Below are 17,245 nucleotides of genomic sequence, written 5' to 3' on the forward strand. Positions count from 1 at the left end.
AGTATAAAGGATAATTAAATTTAATGTAGCCTGCAGGCCATCCAATGATTGGGGCAAGGTAAGTGTTAACCAGGAATTATTCTGAAAGTGTGTTTATCCAGTTGATCACGAAGATGAATTGTAACTCATGGCTTTGGATACTCATGAGAGATACAATTAAATCAATCATAATTAACATTACAATCAAATTAAGTGTAAAAACAATAAAAATATGGGAACACAATCAATACATTTTGAGGTTTCGTTAAGAGGTGAGATTGGTTAATGCAGGGTAAAACAAATTGGCAGTAAATTTGAATTATGTACATTAACTTGTTTAATTTTATTGTTGTTTCTTTTTCTGAATATTAATTTTGTCCGATCAAATTAACTTTTCTCAGGAATTGTCTTTAATTGTCCTTGATTATATTGTTTCCATTAAAGGTAAAAGCAAGTGAAACAATGTAATTCACATTTGAAAATAAATGTTTTTTTTCAGGCTCAAGATTGACTCTTGTGGTTACAATGAATGTTACAATGATCATGATCGTCAACAATATCATCATGAATGACCTATGCTCTTGATATAATTGGTCAAGGGAAAAAGTTAGCCTCTTATGGTTAACCTTATGAGAATTGGGATGAAGGAAAAAGGTAAGAAGAAGAAGAATTTGATGAGGAAAGATTTTGTTTCATGTCAGGGTCAAAAGTAATGAACATTATCAGTCAGTATTATATATTTTTTTCATTTCTTCATGTTTCATCCTTCAATATTCAATACAATCGGTATTACATGCATATGTGTACATTGTGTCTCAGCTGATCAATTAACAATTAATTGCTATTGCACGGTACACAATTTACATATGTTACACTATTGTAATTTACATTATTTGACAATTTAGATTTATTGTTTCTATTTGCTTGAACAATGTAAATCATCATCGTTTTGTGTTCACCTCAAGGTGTTCCCTTTATTTGGATAGCCATTAATTTTAATTGCCTTCTTGCTTGCTTTCATTGTTTCATTATGCGCTTCTTTGCCTTCCTTTACCATTAATTGATTAATCTTGTAATGAATATTGATCCGTCTCTTTAGTTTATGTGAATCATATAAAATTACAATCAGCAAATGATGAGAGGCTACGTATTGTTGGTTGATTAGCGGTTTAACGGCACCAAGATTAACCTTTTTGCCTTTGCTTTTTTTCCTAAGTGACATTTGATGATTTCTTGATCAAGCACCATTACAGATGATCAAATGTCATGGATTTAATCACGGTTATCGTTGATTGGGATCCTGATTGGTTTTCTTGTTTTCCTCGACCAAAATTCAATACCAAACTGTCTGAAATGAATCAATGAAAAGTAAAAAAACAACTTGTTAATGTCAAGTTTAGTAGTAATGTTAACTATTGGGTTATTTACTTTCTCCTTCAAAATTTTTTGACCAAACAATTTAAATTTTAAAATCAATAATGATCAAGATACTTTGTGAGATTTAAGTAAACAACTGTAAGATGATGGAATTAAAAATATGACAATAAAAAGAAAAAGATGATTGTTATTCATCATCTATTGATCAGAGCATCTTATTGTTACATTACCTGACCTTCTAGCTTCAACTTCAGCTTGTTATACCAATTTTTGTCAATTTGGAGTCTGGAAATTGAATTGTATCATAACAGCAAATCAAACTGATTAGCATGATTAACAAGTGAAACTATCGGATGATTTCACTGTTTACATTTGATAATAACAGGTTTCCATCGGTGGTTGATTGATTCGGTAAAACATTTACAATTATCCATTACATTTAGCTTGTTGTCCAATCATTAAGTTTATCATCAGGTTATCCTGGCAATGTAAGACTGATTACTTCAGTATAACATGTCTAACCATTATTGATGCCTTCTAATGGGAAAATTAAGCGGAAAAAAGAGAGAAGATGACGGTTACTTTTTAACCAGAGAAACATCAATTGTTACCAAGATTACAGGATTGAGCTAAGGTCACAGGTAACCTGAGAAAAGGTGGAGTTGGTTTGTAATATAATGATACATTTATATTAATAAATGGCCTACAAGTTGACAATTATTAAGGAGACAGACAAGTTAACATGAGAGTTAGTCGGACAAAAAAGCGAGTTAAGTTATGCAATGAAATAAAAAATATTCCCAGATTAATTGAATTTGGAATGTTAATAAGTGGCAATAAATAAAAACAAGACATTAACGTGTATTCATAAACGAAAAGGCAAAGGTAAAGGTGAATATAAAGGCAGAGGTAAACAATCCTTTTTTTACTTAACATACACTTTCCTATTGGATTCAGTTGAGTGTTTCAATTTGGCTTTTTTTTTACTTACATTACAATTAAAGGCATACAATTGTGACAAAATGATGAAGGCGGTGTTAACTTGGCTGTCAATTAACAGTGAACACACAAAAATATCAATTATAATTGTAGTCACTAATTAAATGGTCACAGGATTCTCATCAAAGTGAAGCAAAAACTGGAAACTGTAGCGTTTAATAGAAAAGGTTGAGCGTGAGTCACAAGCAACAGCATGCAAGTAAACCGCCAAATCAAACGGCGACCAATTCAAATTGAAAATACATCTAATTTTCATTTTTGTGACATTTTTTATCCTTCAGCTTGTATTTTATATTCAAATTAATTGTACTAAACTCTGGACTGAAAAATGAATCACATTAAGGTCAATATTTTGAATCTTAATCTCAATAGATTGAAATATTACGAACCTCAATTTTATCATGCAACTCCAAATGTTGCTTACCAGTTGCTTATTATTGTGGTTATTACTCATTGTAGCTCTATTGATTATTGATTAATTTTTATCTTTTTCTGATTAATTTGCGAAATTTAAAATTCATCTATTAATCAGACTAATATGGATTAATAAAGTTATAATAATAAAAGTCCGAAGCTGATTGCAATTTTGTATCAACCCCTCTTGTTAGGGTCAAATTTGCTTTGTTTACTTAAATGGTAACATTAAACTTTCAATTTCAAGTAATTGCTCAAATGATTTATTAGTAATAATAAATTTAACTCAATGATTAACTTCTTCATCTTTTTAACCAAATCAACACAATTAACCACATACCCAACACACACTATAATCAAGTTGAAATATTTGGAAAGTAAATGGTGATCATCTCTTCATGTTTACAGGTAATCTTTCATTTAATCTTTACTTCATTATATTTTATTTTCTTAATCATTAATTCTCTAATTTATTTCCATTTCTCTCTCCCTTCTCATTCAATACTAACCACCTAGTATAAACAATTCAATATATGGCTATCTAACCAATCAAGTTAATTAAATTAAACAATTGTTTTTGGCCTGACTGCTGATGAATTGGCTATAAGCTGGAGAGGTAAGAGAAGCTCAAAATTTATGGCTAAATCATTTCATTTTTTTCTTTCACGTCCAATATGATTATCATTATTGTTAATATCAGCATTTGATTGTTATTGTTATTGTAATTGTATTAGGGTTTGCAGTTGAATCTTTTTTTTAATTATCTATATCATACAATATAATCAAGTGAACAAAATATACAAATGTGAATCCTTCCTTGTTTTACTCAACCTTGACCAATTTGGCCTCAAAAAATTAAGCAGTTTTTGTACCAAAAAACAACAACAATTAAATACTTTCCAAGACAACTGAATTAACAAAATGATGAATTAAATTGCAAAAGATATTGATATTAATGTGAATATTTTCTCTGTCTCTCTTCCAACAGAAACTGGAAGAATGACCAACTTGGCAACTTTCATCAACACTTGATTGACCAGTCAATGAATTGAAAACCACCAATTAAGGGTCAGCAATCATCGAGAAGCATCAATGTTTATTAATTCAATTGATGAATTACACGATGTAATTGAGATTATTAATTTAATTTTGTGGTTTATTGAGTAAATTGATTTTGATCATGAACAGTCTTCTTTTCCCCGTTCATAATTGGTCATTTGATGAAGTTGAGTTAATATATATCCGATTACGTGATTGATTATGGATTCATGACCACGTCAATCAAACACCAGTAAAATCACAATCAACATTGAAATCTAATTCTCATTAAATAAAAGAAAAAGCAAACAATTTTAATGTTAATTAACGTTTCAATTTACAATCTACACTAATCATATGCACCGAATCTCTTGCATCCATCAACAAGTTTTGTAAACATGAACTATCAAATGTAATTATATTATCAATGAAAAAAAGAAAGTTGAAATCATAATATTAAAATAATCATAATAATAAACATGTAATTTCTGATGCACATATTTTTTCAATAATTTAACGCGTTTTTTTGTTTTTTATTGTTAAATTTTTCATTTGATTTTTTAGCCTTTCTTTCAATCCAAAGGTTAACATCTCAATCAACATAATAATGATTCTGTTTGATTAATGTTTCACACAAAAGTGAAATATTAAAATAATTAATCATTTTTCATTCTCTTCTGATGATAATTATACCAATCTTTGAATGGATGCATCACAAAGATTTGCTAACGAAAGGTAAAGCAAATAAAATTATTCAGTACAATGAATAAAATAAATATTAGGAAATAAACTCAACAAATGATACAATTGTGGTTGCAGACTGTGTCAAATCATGGTTCAACTGAACATCATGAAACTGGATTAATTCATTCCATTCACAATTCAAATTTGGTTAATCAAGGATCGATCCAGAATACCAAAGATTTTAATGTAATTCCATGTAAACATTGAATTTGACGCTTTTCTCGTTTGCATCTGAATTGTGATTCGTAGATTTAACCAAATGATTAAACATTAAATTGATAATATCAGGTTTGGGAAATACTCATATGAATCAGAACGATTTGCTTGGGACCATTTGATTGTGACAGCACAACAATACACGGTTGATGGTGCTTTTGTTAAACTATTTGACCGTTAACGATCCGTTTAATGCTGACATTGTTCACCAAAGTGTTGGCCAACTGGAAAGGTTGGTTACATTTTCAAGGTAAAATCAATAATCAAACGGGACTGATGAGGATATTAAGGTAATTGGCAGGAAATTGGAAAGTAAAATCTGAAAAAAGAGAGAGAAAAAGAAAGGTATCAATAAGATGATTAACGGAATCAAGTGTTACACCTGAAGTTGCCAGTTTACTACTTACTTTGATTTAATCAATATCAATCTTTTTCATGATTGCAATACTTAATATGATGAAACTTGATAATGTAATAGATTATAACAATAAATTCCAGAAATGATAATGATAATATGTTCCACAAATCGTGATCATTGGCTGTACATTTCCTTTTAAACTGAATCGGCAATGAAAAAAGGTAGAGATGAGAAGGGTTAATTGGGGTTACAATTGTACCTTTTTGTCTTAAACTATATCATCTATTAACCGGTCTGATTGATATGACCATAGCATAGTATAACTGGTTAATTGGACATCATTATGATTCATTTAAGCTTAAATAAGTTCAACTTGACTTTCAATTTCAATGATCAATCTCACAATCAAAGTTTTCTTCGGCTGATTGTTTCCGGTAAAATGTGTCCTCACAATTGATGCATTTAGACAAAACATTGAAATTGATGGAAATATTTGGAAATAATTTCTACCTTTTAGGGCAATATTTTACTTCTGAAATCTGTGAATTGTACTTGACACTTGAAACCAAACCACCAAGAAATTGTCGCTTCTTTGATAGATTGTCCATCATTCCTGTGTGAAATATTGTCACATTGTTCGGAATACATTGTATCATCTCAGCTTTGAATAACAATGATCCATCATCAATTTTCAAAGTTCAGTCTATTGCTTGAAGTTAGTCAAACAGGTCTGCTTGAGATTGATTGTTCAGAATAATATTGAAGAGAAACAAGAAGGATAATTCGTGTTGAATAAAGGATTAAGATTGACTTCAATAATCAAGGGTAAATTAAAAATAATCGTGATTGTTGTGAAGTTAGACAATAGTTTTGACTGTTGATGGAGATGATGTTGATAATCGCTTTGACAAATAAAACAGAAAGTGAAGTTGATGAATCTTGTCACAGTCAAGGTTAATCAAGAGACTATCAAAAGTATAGTATGGGTACATCAAGTGGTAGGTAGATCTGAATGACTCCCAATAAACCACCAAATTTGTTTGTATTTATTATCTGTAACTGGAAAACAAGAGACTTCATCGATACCACAATACCAACAATTTTAGAAAAGGATAGCATTAGAAGGATAAAGTGAAGAGTTTGGTGATTTTGGTTAAGCCTTTTCAAATTACACAGCTAAATGTAATTTTCAATACTTATTATTGCTTTAATATTTCTTTGATTCTCTTCTTTTGGACTCCTTCTTTTAGCCTTTAACACTTCTAAATCTCCTCTTCTTTCGTCTTCTTCATTATTCTTGTTTGTTGCCTTAAGAATCCATCAACTCAAGTTTGTTTGACATTCAGATTCGGATACTTTGTTGACAATAGCGAGACAACTGTTGATTGAAAAAGTGAAAGTCAAATCAACATCAAGATATTTGTTTACGATCTTACCTTGCTCTGTGAATATTTCAACATGATGAATAAACTGAGGCGAGACGGTAATGAAAATCTATTGATTCCATTTTGAAAAATATTGATGATCAAATCAGAGTCCAGTTCCAATGGCAATGGCTTGTTCATTGTCATATTAATATGACCATTAAAAATATAAATCAATTGTTTCTAATGCATCAATCCGTTATCAGTTGCAGCTAACTTGAATCAACCTTCGCTCTAGGGAAAAGGAAGAATAAAAAATGTTAGTAATCATGATTGAATGATGAAATTAAATTAAAATTTAAAGGATTACCCTGAAAAGATAGTTTCACGAAAACAAAGGTTTCCCTTTGAATTAGTCAATAACCAAACCACAAGCAAAAAACTGCATTGATTTGAAAATAAATGCAAGGACTTGTAATGTGATCAAATTGAAACAACAGGTTTAATCATAAATAGATTTACATGAATTAATTTTTCAAAATTAACCAAGAGTTTAATGATCCCAGTTACCAAAGCTAACGGCTCCATTTGGAAAACATCTGATATTATAGATGAAGGTGTTTATAATGGCGATAAAGCACAGAAGAAAGTGAATTTAATAATTAAATACATTTAAGTGGATAAAAATTTGAGGAATTTAATAAAAATCAAAAATGTTGCAATTAATTTGATGAAATTATTTAACAAGGCAATTTATCACTGAATTTGAAACAATGGGAATGTAAACAAGACAAGTGAAAGCTGGTTAACGGGCAAGTCGCATAATTTACAATTGAATAGCGGTTTGCTCAATAACTGCAATTACAAAGCATCAAGTTAGATAATTTAATTTCAATTGTAGGATTAAATTTAAATTAAATATTCAAATTTAGATGAACGTTGGTTAAATATTAGATTAATCAGGAAGAGACAACTGTTGATGAATACAATAACAGGTTGCTTCGTTAACAATGAATGAATAGGCCTGTTGTTAGTCACATAGAATGGTGAATGTAAAATTGAAAATATCTATTGTTAATTTAAATTAATCATCAAATTTCATCAAATTTAATCCAATATATTTACTTAAAGATTGTTAGAATGCGAGTTTGTGAAGTAAACTTGATCATGAAACACGCAATGTAATCTATTCTTGTTGTTTTAATGGCAACAAAAGGTTGATCAAGATTAACACGTTGAAAAGTGAAAATGAAAGAGCAACAATTGAAAATGAAATGAAGTGAAGTGAAATAATCAACTTTTAATTCAACTTCAACAGTCAAATTTTTCGAGCAATTTCATCAAAAATCTTCTCCTTTTCATCATCAACATCTAAATGGACAGCATTTGGCTCTTTTTTAAATTAGACAAACACGAGTCAAGGAATAGTGTAAAACTGAAATGTAATAACAGCAATAACTAATCAACATCACGCAAAAACAAAATTTAACAATGAAAAATTCAAACATTAATACATTATCTTGTTAATTATTATTCATCATAAATTAATGTTTCAATTCAACAGCAAATTTCAGGCTTTTCAAATAATAGAGGAAAGATAATTGAGTTTCATCAATTGTAATCATCAGATTGTCAAGTGAACGGAAATATTCAAGTGTATTCAACAGTTGCAATCAGTTGCTATTAAAAAGATGTTACCAGCTAAAATAATTGAGTTAATTGGCGACATCGATGAAATACACTTTCAAATGAATTTAGACTCAATGATTGCAGCCCAATCTAAAGTTAACTAAATCAAGCTGTTCAGTAACAAGAATAGATTGTGAAATTAGTAAAAAAGTTAATCAAATTAACAATTTTCAATTTGTACTTTACATTATTTAAAGCGCTTACAATATTAATTGGTGGCTAACGAAAATATATCTCACGGTCATCGGGATATTGAAATATTTCAGTAATGATTATCGATAAAGATGTTAAATGAAAATAAATTAATGGCCATGATTATTGTAGTGTTCAATAATGATTATTGAGTGAAATAAGATGATGATGTTGATGATGATAGGTAGTAATTTGAATAAAATCTAAGGAAACTTGTGAGATCATCGAGAAAACATTGTATTCGTTAATTAGATTAATCAGATCGCTACCAAATGGACCTTCAATTGTGTGTTTCATTTTAAACTATTTCGTTAAGTATGTTGGTCTGGCTGTTGTTGTTCATTATGATGGTGATGATGATTTATCATTATCCAATGACGATTTAAATCAAGGAGAAAAAGATGAAGAATTGTTTAAAAATAAAATCAATGTTGAAATGAATGGAAATAACGTTCTATTTGGTGGAGCTTATTGTTTCAGTTGAGAGTGAAGATGGTTTACATGTTGATGAAGAGGGAAGATGAAGAGAGTAAGAAAGGAGGCCAGAAGATTCGACTTTCTTTTGTTGAATGAAAGTGAATTAAAGGCTTTCACTTTCGTCTGCATGAAAAAAAACTGGTCACTATCGGTCCAGTCCCACAAACTTCTTTCTTTTCTTGGTATCCACTTGTACTCAGCAACAACTCGAACTGTGCTTGAGATAGTTCGAGAGACAGCCTACTCTCACTGTGTCTCTATCGTCTTTAACCAACACCTTAAATTGTGAAATTAGTATATAAAGACGGTACATAATTTAAATTGTACATCAGTTCGAATCATCTTCATCTTGTAACAATATCAAAGTTAGTTATTTGCCAGTTTCACCAGTGAAATCAACAGCAAAGCAAAAATCCAAGTCTTCTGTTGCAAGTAAATTTTAACTTTGTTCATTCATCTGTACACAGCGGGTACAAATCGACGCATATTAAGGAATAATATCAGTGTTCATCGATTCTCCCAAGTTCATCATATTGTTCAACAAATCGAGCTTATTTGGTAAATCATGAGGATAATTACATTCGGATTCCTATTCATCTTAGGTAAGTCTATCATTGCCGTAAAGTGCAACTTGAACAAAGCCTTTTCAACAAATTGCTGTCCAATAATATTCATTGGATTACTAGCTATTTTGATTTCCAATCTTTGAATTCCAAGTTGATGTGAATCTGTTGAAAGATTGAATTAAGATTAGTAAAAAGAATTGAGTGTTTCAAACAAAGTGATTAGATATTTTGAAACCTTACTAATTCATCTTGACAGTGGATTCGGAACAAAAGCATTTGTTGAGTTGATATTCTTAAGAATTAGAATTGCAATTTAACAGTTGAAAACGTTTCGCTTTGTTGTGTTGATGTCAAAATTATTGTTAATATATCTTTTCTTGTTTATTGGCAGGATTTGTAATCAGTGAACTCCATGCTCAAGGAGCTTATTTTGATAATCGTTATCCGCCTTCACCAGGTCGAAGATCAAATAATTTATCGCAAAGATCTCGATCCAGGCCACAGTATGGTTATCGAAGAGGTGTCCGCTTCCAATCAGTAAGTAATTGACTAATATAATTGAATTAAGAAAGAGAAGATGAAATTAAATTCATTTCCTGGAATACTTGGATCTTTGGATAGCCTTTTGAAATTGAACAAATCATTGATAATAAATAGATCAACTTAAAAGAATATTTGGCAATAATTTTGATAAAGAGAAGTGAAATAATGCAGAAAAGAGTTAAATGTGAAAACTTAAAATATTGATGATTACAGTTAATGGTTTTTCAGAAGGCTTGTAAAAAGGCAAAAGATGGCTTTTTCATCCTCAAAATTGAATTGACTTTTGTAATGAAATGCAATTCTTTACCTTTCAATGTGTTTATGTGTTTCAATTGATTTTTGTGTTGACGGAAAATTCATCAATATCAATTGAATACTTGGAAGGTAAAGGGTAAAATAATAGTTACATGAGAATGAATGATGTAAAAAAGGAAAAAGAAGTCCAACAACTTACATGAGATGCAGATGAAGAAGATGGAAAAGATGAAGGGAAGTAAAAAAGATAGAAATGGATTAAAAGAGGTAAATTTAGGCAAAAAAATAACAAATTACCAGGGTAGATTTAACGGGTAATTATGTTGCTTGTAGGAGTGATGTTGACTGATTAGTTACGCCGTGAGGTTACAATTTAATCTCGATTAAACAAAGTAAATCTTATCCAAAATACTATTAATGTATGATTAAAAGTAATAGTAGTTAAGCGCGGTCAAATCAACATAACTATCTTTAGATGAAATCAAGTTAACATGTAAATAGAGAGATAAATCCAGAAGTACGCAGTTGAACATGATAATCAAGTTAATTTGAGTAAGAAAGAATGATAAAATCAGAAGATAATTTAAATGAAAATGAAAACATAATATTAAATTTGGTTAATAAAGCGTAGGTTTTATTGTGTTTAATTAAAAGTTGCGGTATTAAGGGTTGAAGGGTTAGTTCAATAATCACAAAGTGTATAAACCTGTGAGCAAAGAGTGAGACTTGTCAATTCATTTTGTTTCAATCATAGTTATTGAACTTGTTTTTAACCTTAAATTTATTCTGTACATTATTATTACCATTATGTTGACAAATTGTTATTTTTTAATTGTTATTTAGGCACCTCGAGAAGATGATGGTCAAGTACAACAGTTGACCGATTCACCTAATTCTGTTAACGGAATCAATGGTGGATCAAATACCGTTGGAGGTGGAGTTAACGGAAATGGTGTTCGACCAGATCAACAATTAAGTGAGTATCATTGTAGTATAATGATGAAATGATGATGTGAAAAAAATTTCTCTCACATAAGCTTTTAACGATCGTGAGATAAATTAATTACCACTTTTTCTTTCTTCTTCATTAATTGCTCTCATTCTAATGTTACTCTTGTTTTAATGTTTTCATTGACCTAAAGGGGAAGGTGACTTGGATACAACAACCGTTCCAACTGGTCTCGGTGATGGTTCATCATCATTTTCTCCATCATCATCTCTTTCTCCTGGAGTTTCCAGTAATTCAGATGAACCCTCAGGAGGATCTTATGCTGGCGATGGTTCACCAATTTCAACACCAACATCCACCGGTTTAGTTGATGATGCCGAGCCTAATGATGTTACTCCTAATGTTCAATCAGGAATCGGTGAGCAAGGACCAATTGATAATGAAGGCAACTCACAAGGTCCATCTTCAGGATCCTTTGGGCCAAATAATCTTAGACCAGGTTTAAACAATGGAGTTAATCAACAAAATATTCCAGGTTCAACTAGCTCTGGTTATCCAACTGGTACTACACCTAGTGGCTATTCTGGCTCAAATGGTGTTGGAGGTGTTAAAAGACCCGTGAACGGAAACGGTTCTCGCGCACCAGGAGTTGGAACAAATGGTAAATAATTTCAACTGAGCTTATTCATTGATAATTAACTTTTGGTTATATTTTTGTAAATTTTATCAGGCAACGGTGTTGGTTACAGCAATGGAGTTAACAATGGAATGAATGGTGGAAGTAGCGTTACTTATTCAAATGGAGGTTCTCCTGGAGCTACAAGTGGTAACCGAATGGGTCGTGGCCCATTAAATGGTAATGGAATCTCAATGAATGGTAATGGAGGCTCAAGAGTTAATGGTCAAGGTAGAATAAATAACATCAAAATGGTTTTATTAATTTGAATGAATTTAATTTTAATCGCTTTATTTCTAATTCATAGGATTAACAAATGGAAACAGAAATGGAAACAATTACCCTGGAACAAATGGTGTTGCCAGCGGTACAGGCTTCCCAACTACTACTACAAATGGTTATTCCGGAAACGGAGTCTCAAACGGAGCTGATTCAGGATTACCTGGTATGACAAATGTTGTAGACTCAACTGGAAGTGGTATTAATGGTGACTCTGGCGCAGCACCTAAACCTACTAGCGGCGGTGAAGGATCTGGTGTTTCTGGTTACAGTGGTGGTCCATCTGATGGATCAAACTCAGGCGGACATGGTGATGATGGTTCTTATTCTCATGACTCTGGTCACCATCGAAGTGGTAATCCAATCGACTGGCTACGAGATGCTATTCGCGGGGAGCCTGGACGAGATTATCCAATTCTTTATACAGTTCCAAATACTCCATTCAAGTGTAATGATGTTGGTTATCCTGGTTATTATGCTGATGTTGATGCACAATGTCAAGTTTTCCATATTTGTCAAATGGATGGTAGAAAAGACTCATTTTTATGTCCAAACGGAACCGTTTTCAGTCAACGTAATTTTGTCTGTGTTTGGTGGTATGATTTTGACTGCAATGAAGCTCCAGCTTTATATAATCTCAATGAAAAACTTTACAAAGGTTAGTTTGGAAATCATAATTAAGTGAATTTTGAACCACTAATTACATATATTTATTTTAATAATTTAGACGCCGAAGGAGTTCCTATAACTGGATCTGGAGCTAGTTCAGGAACTGGTCCAGTCATGAATCCCGCTGGCAGATCACTCGATGATGGACAAACCGTTGGTTCAGGAGCAGATAATGGTATCGCTGGACCCAGTTCATCACCTGCTCCTAACTCAGGATCAGGATTAAATACAGACTTTGGACAACGAACTCCAGGAACCTCAGTTTCCGGAGGCTCAATCGATAAACCATCTCAAAGTGGAGGAGCTGATGATTCTAGTAACGTGAATGGTGAAGCTGACATTGACTCTGCTGAACCTGGAATGAGTCCCATGGATGGAGTTGGACCAATGACAGGCTCTGATGGTGGACAAATTGCTGGTCCATCAGCTGGACCTATGACTGATGACGGAATTATCTCTGACATGGGTCAAGATGATGCTGGAAGATCAGAAGGAAGCATGGGAAACCCTGACGACTCGGCAAGATTACCTGGAAGCTCAGATGAAGGTGTTACCGACAGTTCAATTCAAAACAAGGAAGATGGTGTTGAAGAAAATGTTGATGTTGATGGTCAACCCGAAACTGCTACTGACAATGTCGGTCCATACTCCGCTGATGGTGGAGCTGTAGATCAATCTGGCATGGGAGGACTTCCAGGTTCAACTAAAGGACCTTTATCTCCATCAACTCCTACATCCGTCTCATCTTCAGGAATCGATAATACAATGGGTTCTGATGGTGAATCTGGTGTAACCTCTGACTCAGGATCTGGTGAAGGAGGAGCAACAGCAGCTGGAGCCGCTGCAGGAGCTGGAGTAGGACCAGGGCCAATTGATGAAACTGCACCTGCCACTGGTACCAATGTTGCTGGTTATGGATCAGTCAAGGGTGTCTCACCTTCTGCTGCCTCTAGATATCGACTTGCCAATCGACGATCATCTCCAGCTAGAATCTCTCGAACTCGAGGATCTAGGACATCAACAAGAGCATCAACACGATCTCGATCTCGACCAGCATCTAGATCATCATCTCGACAACGAGCTGCATCTCAAAGAGGATCAAACTCTCAACGATCCGCTCGAAGAGTGAACCGAGTAGCCCGAGTTTCTCGAGGTAGAGCAAATAATAGATCACAATTAAGAAACCGAAGCTATGCTCGACGACGAACAACCCGATACCGAGCCCAAAATTAAAGAGTATCTTAAGGATAGTCTTGACATTTAAAGTTTAGGGAAACAATTACAAAAATTGGATTTTGTGGTCTTGGATTTAGCAAGCTTGAATAATTTTTGGGATCAAATCGTATATCAAGATGTAGTCAGATAAAAATAAGTTCAATAGGCTCGAGAACAATTTATTCATCGCCAATCAACTTAAAATAATAGAGGAAATGATAGCCTTTTAATTCCTTTTTTTCTCATTTTTTAAAAACTATATCTTCATCATCATTGCCATCATTATTTTCATCCTCATTATCATTGTCGCCATCTTCGTCTTCATTCCATCATCATTACAGAATTACTGTTTCAAAAGTGTGCATTTGAAAGTGAGAGAAAATATTCAATTACCATCCTCTGCTACCTTATTAATTGTTTCAACGAACTGCCAATCTAATATCACGATGTTAAATACAAACTTACAAATTTAGATGAATCTTATCGTGTGAATCTCAGCCAGTTAATCAAATCTTTTCCTTATAAGACTTGCTATTGATAATCGCCTGGTTGAATAATATATTACGGATTAATTGTAAGAATTGATTCAATGTTTACTTTAATCTTTCTTCTTCTCATTTCGATTCTTTCAATTGGTACATCCTTTTCATCAGCCAGTTGAAACAATTCATAAACACTTCTTTCAAATTATTATTGGTGTAAAATATTTTCATCATTAAATAAAGATGCCATAGGAATTTTGGGTTAATTACAATGTTGTTTTTATTTGTTAATTTTTCTTGAATTTACCAATTACCACGCAATGAATGATATTCATAGACAATCCACGAAATCTTGATTCAAGTCTTTTAATTCACCATGCATCAGCATCTGCCCTTTTTTACTGGAATTGATTAGTCTTTAGTGATATCTTTAGATGAGTGATCTTTAAGTGTATCTCAAAGATTTTGAATATTAATCCTATCTTTTTGGGCTTTCAGAAACAGCATTAAAATAATATAATACAAAATTTTTGCTGGAATACCTCTTTAAACAGCTGTGTTGAAAATTGAAGAAATAGAAGATCAAAGCAATTGTTTTCATGTCATATTTCTTGACACATAAACAAGTTTTGTTGATTGAATTTGGTCTGATTTTGGAATTGCAAGTATTAGATTAATACTCTTAGCTCGTGCCGGTCAAATCATCCTAGGCCTTGGTCTTCAAAAAAGCCCTGCGGAATCTCTTCTTCCTATAAAAAATGAAAATAATTTGCTTTTAGATGAATCTGTGTTTTAAAGTTATATTTTGATGTAATCTTACCTGAAGTATATCTTGACTACTTATAGCTTTAAGAACCAATTTTTTACTCGTTTCATGAACTTCACCACCAATCAAAAACTCGTCGAGAATGAAATAAGCTTTCTCGAAATTAAATATAATATCTAGCTCGCAAACAGAACCAAAATATTTATCCAGTAATTCAACATAACGATGGATTAACTCCAAGCAGATGAGTTCATTATCTTTCTGCTCAACTCCGCAAAGGAAATAAAGACTGGCATAACGCTTGTAAACGATCTTTAAATCTCTCCATTCAATGAAATTACAGTGTTTAGCTTTTCTTGATAATGTATTGGTCATCAATTCTCGAGTAATCTTCTTCTTCATTTTTTCCGAGTGAGGAACAAACCATTTTTGTAGACGGAGTTTACCTTGGCGACTAAACAGCAACATAAAATGAATCATCTTAAACTTAAGTAATCACTTGCTGTTATATTAATAATAAAAGACAATGAGCATCACGTTTAATAACAACCAAACAAACAATAATTAAGTTAAATGTCACCACTTAAAATGAACAATAAAATTATTCAACAGGTAACCGTTTATCTGATAAACAGATGAAAGGTAAAAACAAGAAACAAAGTCAGGCAGAGAGCGCAAAGTTCAAATGTCTGTCATTACAAGTAGAAAGTTAACTTGTAAAGAAGATTAATATCAGATTTAATTAGAAAGTACCATTAATCTAAATTCATAACTGAGATCATTAAAAAACAATATTGTATGAAGGAAAAAGCTTGAGACGACTAAAATATCGAAAGATTGTCTGGACTTCTAGAGAAATGGGTGTAACTATGGACTAAAGCCTCAGAAGTTTTTATTTTAAATCGATCATTTATTGAATTAGAACATTCCATTTGAAATCGGCGTCCATGATACAGATGTATAGTCTTTCAAGACGGTTTAATAAGGTGCAGATATTTAAAAATAAAGCATTTAATGAGCTAAATAATTATTCTCTGTTCATTCTTTCATGGACTATCTTTTTCATCCCTAATGTAAATATTCATCAAAATTATTTTCTCATCCTGTCAAATATACTCACCATTACATCATAAAGTTATATTTGAATTCCCTCTTATTTATCATAAAAAAATCACAAATAAATAACAATAATCTGGGGATAAAAGCTTCAATTTATCTTATTTGATATATTTAGTGGAATGCATTGAATGAGTATGTGATAAAATGGAGATAGAAATATAAGATTAATGCAATTAATGAAAAAAATAAAGTTTTTTTTTGTATTTTTCTCCTCAAAACGCGGAAGCATGCATGGTACTTAACCTTACAAGTCAATGAACTAACCACAAGTCAAAACCTCTGTTTTTCCGTTGAGCATCAGCTAAAGAGTATGGAAATAATAAGAAATAAAAGTCCAGTTTTCCCTTGAAAAGTAATATTTAAATATTCATGCCATTTCGAACTTGACCGTATTTAAATTGATTTACACTCTCTTGACATACTTAAGCATATTTCAAAGCTGAAATATCTCAAAACTTTAAATATAATTGTTTCAATAATCTTATCCTAATTCAAAATTGAAGACACTATAATTAAAAAGGACTCCATTTGGTTGAGTATCCAGATTAACCATATCCAAATTTACAATCAGTCCATATTACCAATAACTATTAAGTTGAAACTAATATTATAAATAGGATGATACCAATAAAAATTAAAATTGAATAAAGCGATCAACAAAAAACAGAAAAAAACAGATGAAATGGAAAGTCTTCAAGTCCTTGCGATAAATCCAAATCAACACCAATAGCATTGGCTAGTTGAAACTAAAACAATGCGAACTTAAACATCGTCTAGAAAACTAAAAATGGTGAGGCCAAAAGTCCGTTGGAAAAAGCTGTATCATCTTTGTTAAAGATGTCCATTTAAGCTTTGCTATTTTTAAAAATCAGCCGGTTC

General features: G+C 31.9%; 2 protein-coding genes and 4 long non-coding RNA genes across 7 annotated transcripts; 2 read left to right on the plus strand and 4 right to left on the minus strand.

The window, feature by feature from the left end:
- Positions 1 to 366: 366 nt before the first annotated feature.
- LOC107360962 (uncharacterized) lies at positions 367 to 2,482 on the minus strand. The gene is made up of 3 exons (XR_001568421.3): positions 2,348 to 2,482; positions 1,587 to 1,893; positions 367 to 1,327 (listed from the first exon to the last, which is right to left on the minus strand). It is a non-coding gene; the product is annotated as an uncharacterized LOC107360962 (long non-coding RNA).
- Positions 2,483 to 2,958: 476 nt separating this feature from the next.
- LOC107361002 (uncharacterized) lies at positions 2,959 to 4,285 on the plus strand. The gene is made up of 3 exons (XR_001568426.3): positions 2,959 to 3,177; positions 3,286 to 3,385; positions 3,758 to 4,285. It is a non-coding gene; the product is annotated as an uncharacterized LOC107361002 (long non-coding RNA).
- On the minus strand, positions 4,101 to 7,690 carry LOC107361246 (uncharacterized). Its single transcript, XR_016199077.1, has 5 exons — positions 6,860 to 7,690; positions 6,562 to 6,783; positions 5,636 to 6,503; positions 5,175 to 5,325; positions 4,101 to 5,086 (listed from the first exon to the last, which is right to left on the minus strand). It is a non-coding gene; the product is annotated as an uncharacterized LOC107361246 (long non-coding RNA).
- Positions 7,691 to 7,769: 79 nt separating this feature from the next.
- On the minus strand, positions 7,770 to 10,890 carry LOC149094590 (uncharacterized). The gene is made up of 3 exons (XR_016199076.1): positions 10,411 to 10,890; positions 9,654 to 9,962; positions 7,770 to 9,575 (listed from the first exon to the last, which is right to left on the minus strand). It is a non-coding gene; the product is annotated as an uncharacterized LOC149094590 (long non-coding RNA).
- On the plus strand, positions 9,183 to 14,747 carry LOC107361244 (uncharacterized). Of its 2 annotated transcripts, XM_015928024.3 has the most exons (8): positions 9,183 to 9,449; positions 9,805 to 9,950; positions 11,055 to 11,187; positions 11,354 to 11,578; positions 11,696 to 11,821; positions 11,891 to 12,067; positions 12,144 to 12,773; positions 12,843 to 14,747. In XM_015928024.3, exons 1-8 carry the CDS (start codon positions 9,413 to 9,415, stop codon positions 14,015 to 14,017), a joined length of 2,649 nt encoding a protein of 882 aa, XP_015783510.2. In that variant the 5' UTR covers positions 9,183 to 9,412; the 3' UTR covers positions 14,018 to 14,747. The 2 variants fall into 2 exon arrangements, with proteins under 2 accessions (XP_015783510.2, XP_015783509.2); XM_015928023.3 differs by having other exon boundaries at positions 11,354 to 11,821.
- Positions 14,737 to 15,862, minus strand: LOC107361245 (AP-1 complex subunit sigma-2). Its single transcript, XM_015928025.3, has 2 exons — positions 15,302 to 15,862; positions 14,737 to 15,230 (listed from the first exon to the last, which is right to left on the minus strand). Exons 1-2 carry the CDS (start codon positions 15,725 to 15,727, stop codon positions 15,183 to 15,185), a joined length of 474 nt encoding a protein of 157 aa, XP_015783511.1. The 5' UTR covers positions 15,728 to 15,862; the 3' UTR covers positions 14,737 to 15,182.
- Positions 15,863 to 17,245: the final 1,383 nt, after the last annotated feature.

The sequence above is a fragment of the Tetranychus urticae genome, chromosome 1 (assembly GCF_039701765.1).
Source record: "Tetranychus urticae isolate SD_2017Ah chromosome 1, NJAU_TeUrti_SD_1.0, whole genome shotgun sequence".
Taxonomy (NCBI): domain Eukaryota; kingdom Metazoa; phylum Arthropoda; class Arachnida; order Trombidiformes; family Tetranychidae; genus Tetranychus; species Tetranychus urticae.

Excerpts from the sequence above, each read along its gene's own strand:
- LOC107361244 (XM_015928023.3), top strand. The coding sequence starts at position 9,413 with ATGAGGATAATTACATTCGGATTCCTATTCATCTTAG. Across the intron at positions 9,951-11,054 it reads GAGGTGTCCGCTTCCAATCA|GCACCTCGAGAAGATGATGG; the intron begins GTAAGTAATTGA and ends ATTGTTATTTAG. Across the intron at positions 11,188-11,353 it reads TCGACCAGATCAACAATTAA|GGGAAGGTGACTTGGATACA; the intron begins GTGAGTATCATT and ends ATTGACCTAAAG.
- LOC107361245 (XM_015928025.3), bottom strand. The coding sequence starts at position 15,727 with ATGATTCATTTTATGTTGCTGTTTAGTCGCCAAGGTAAACTCCGTCTA. Across the intron at positions 15,231-15,301 it reads GTAGTCAAGATATACTTCAG|GAAGAAGAGATTCCGCAGGG; the intron begins GTAAGATTACAT and ends CATTTTTTATAG.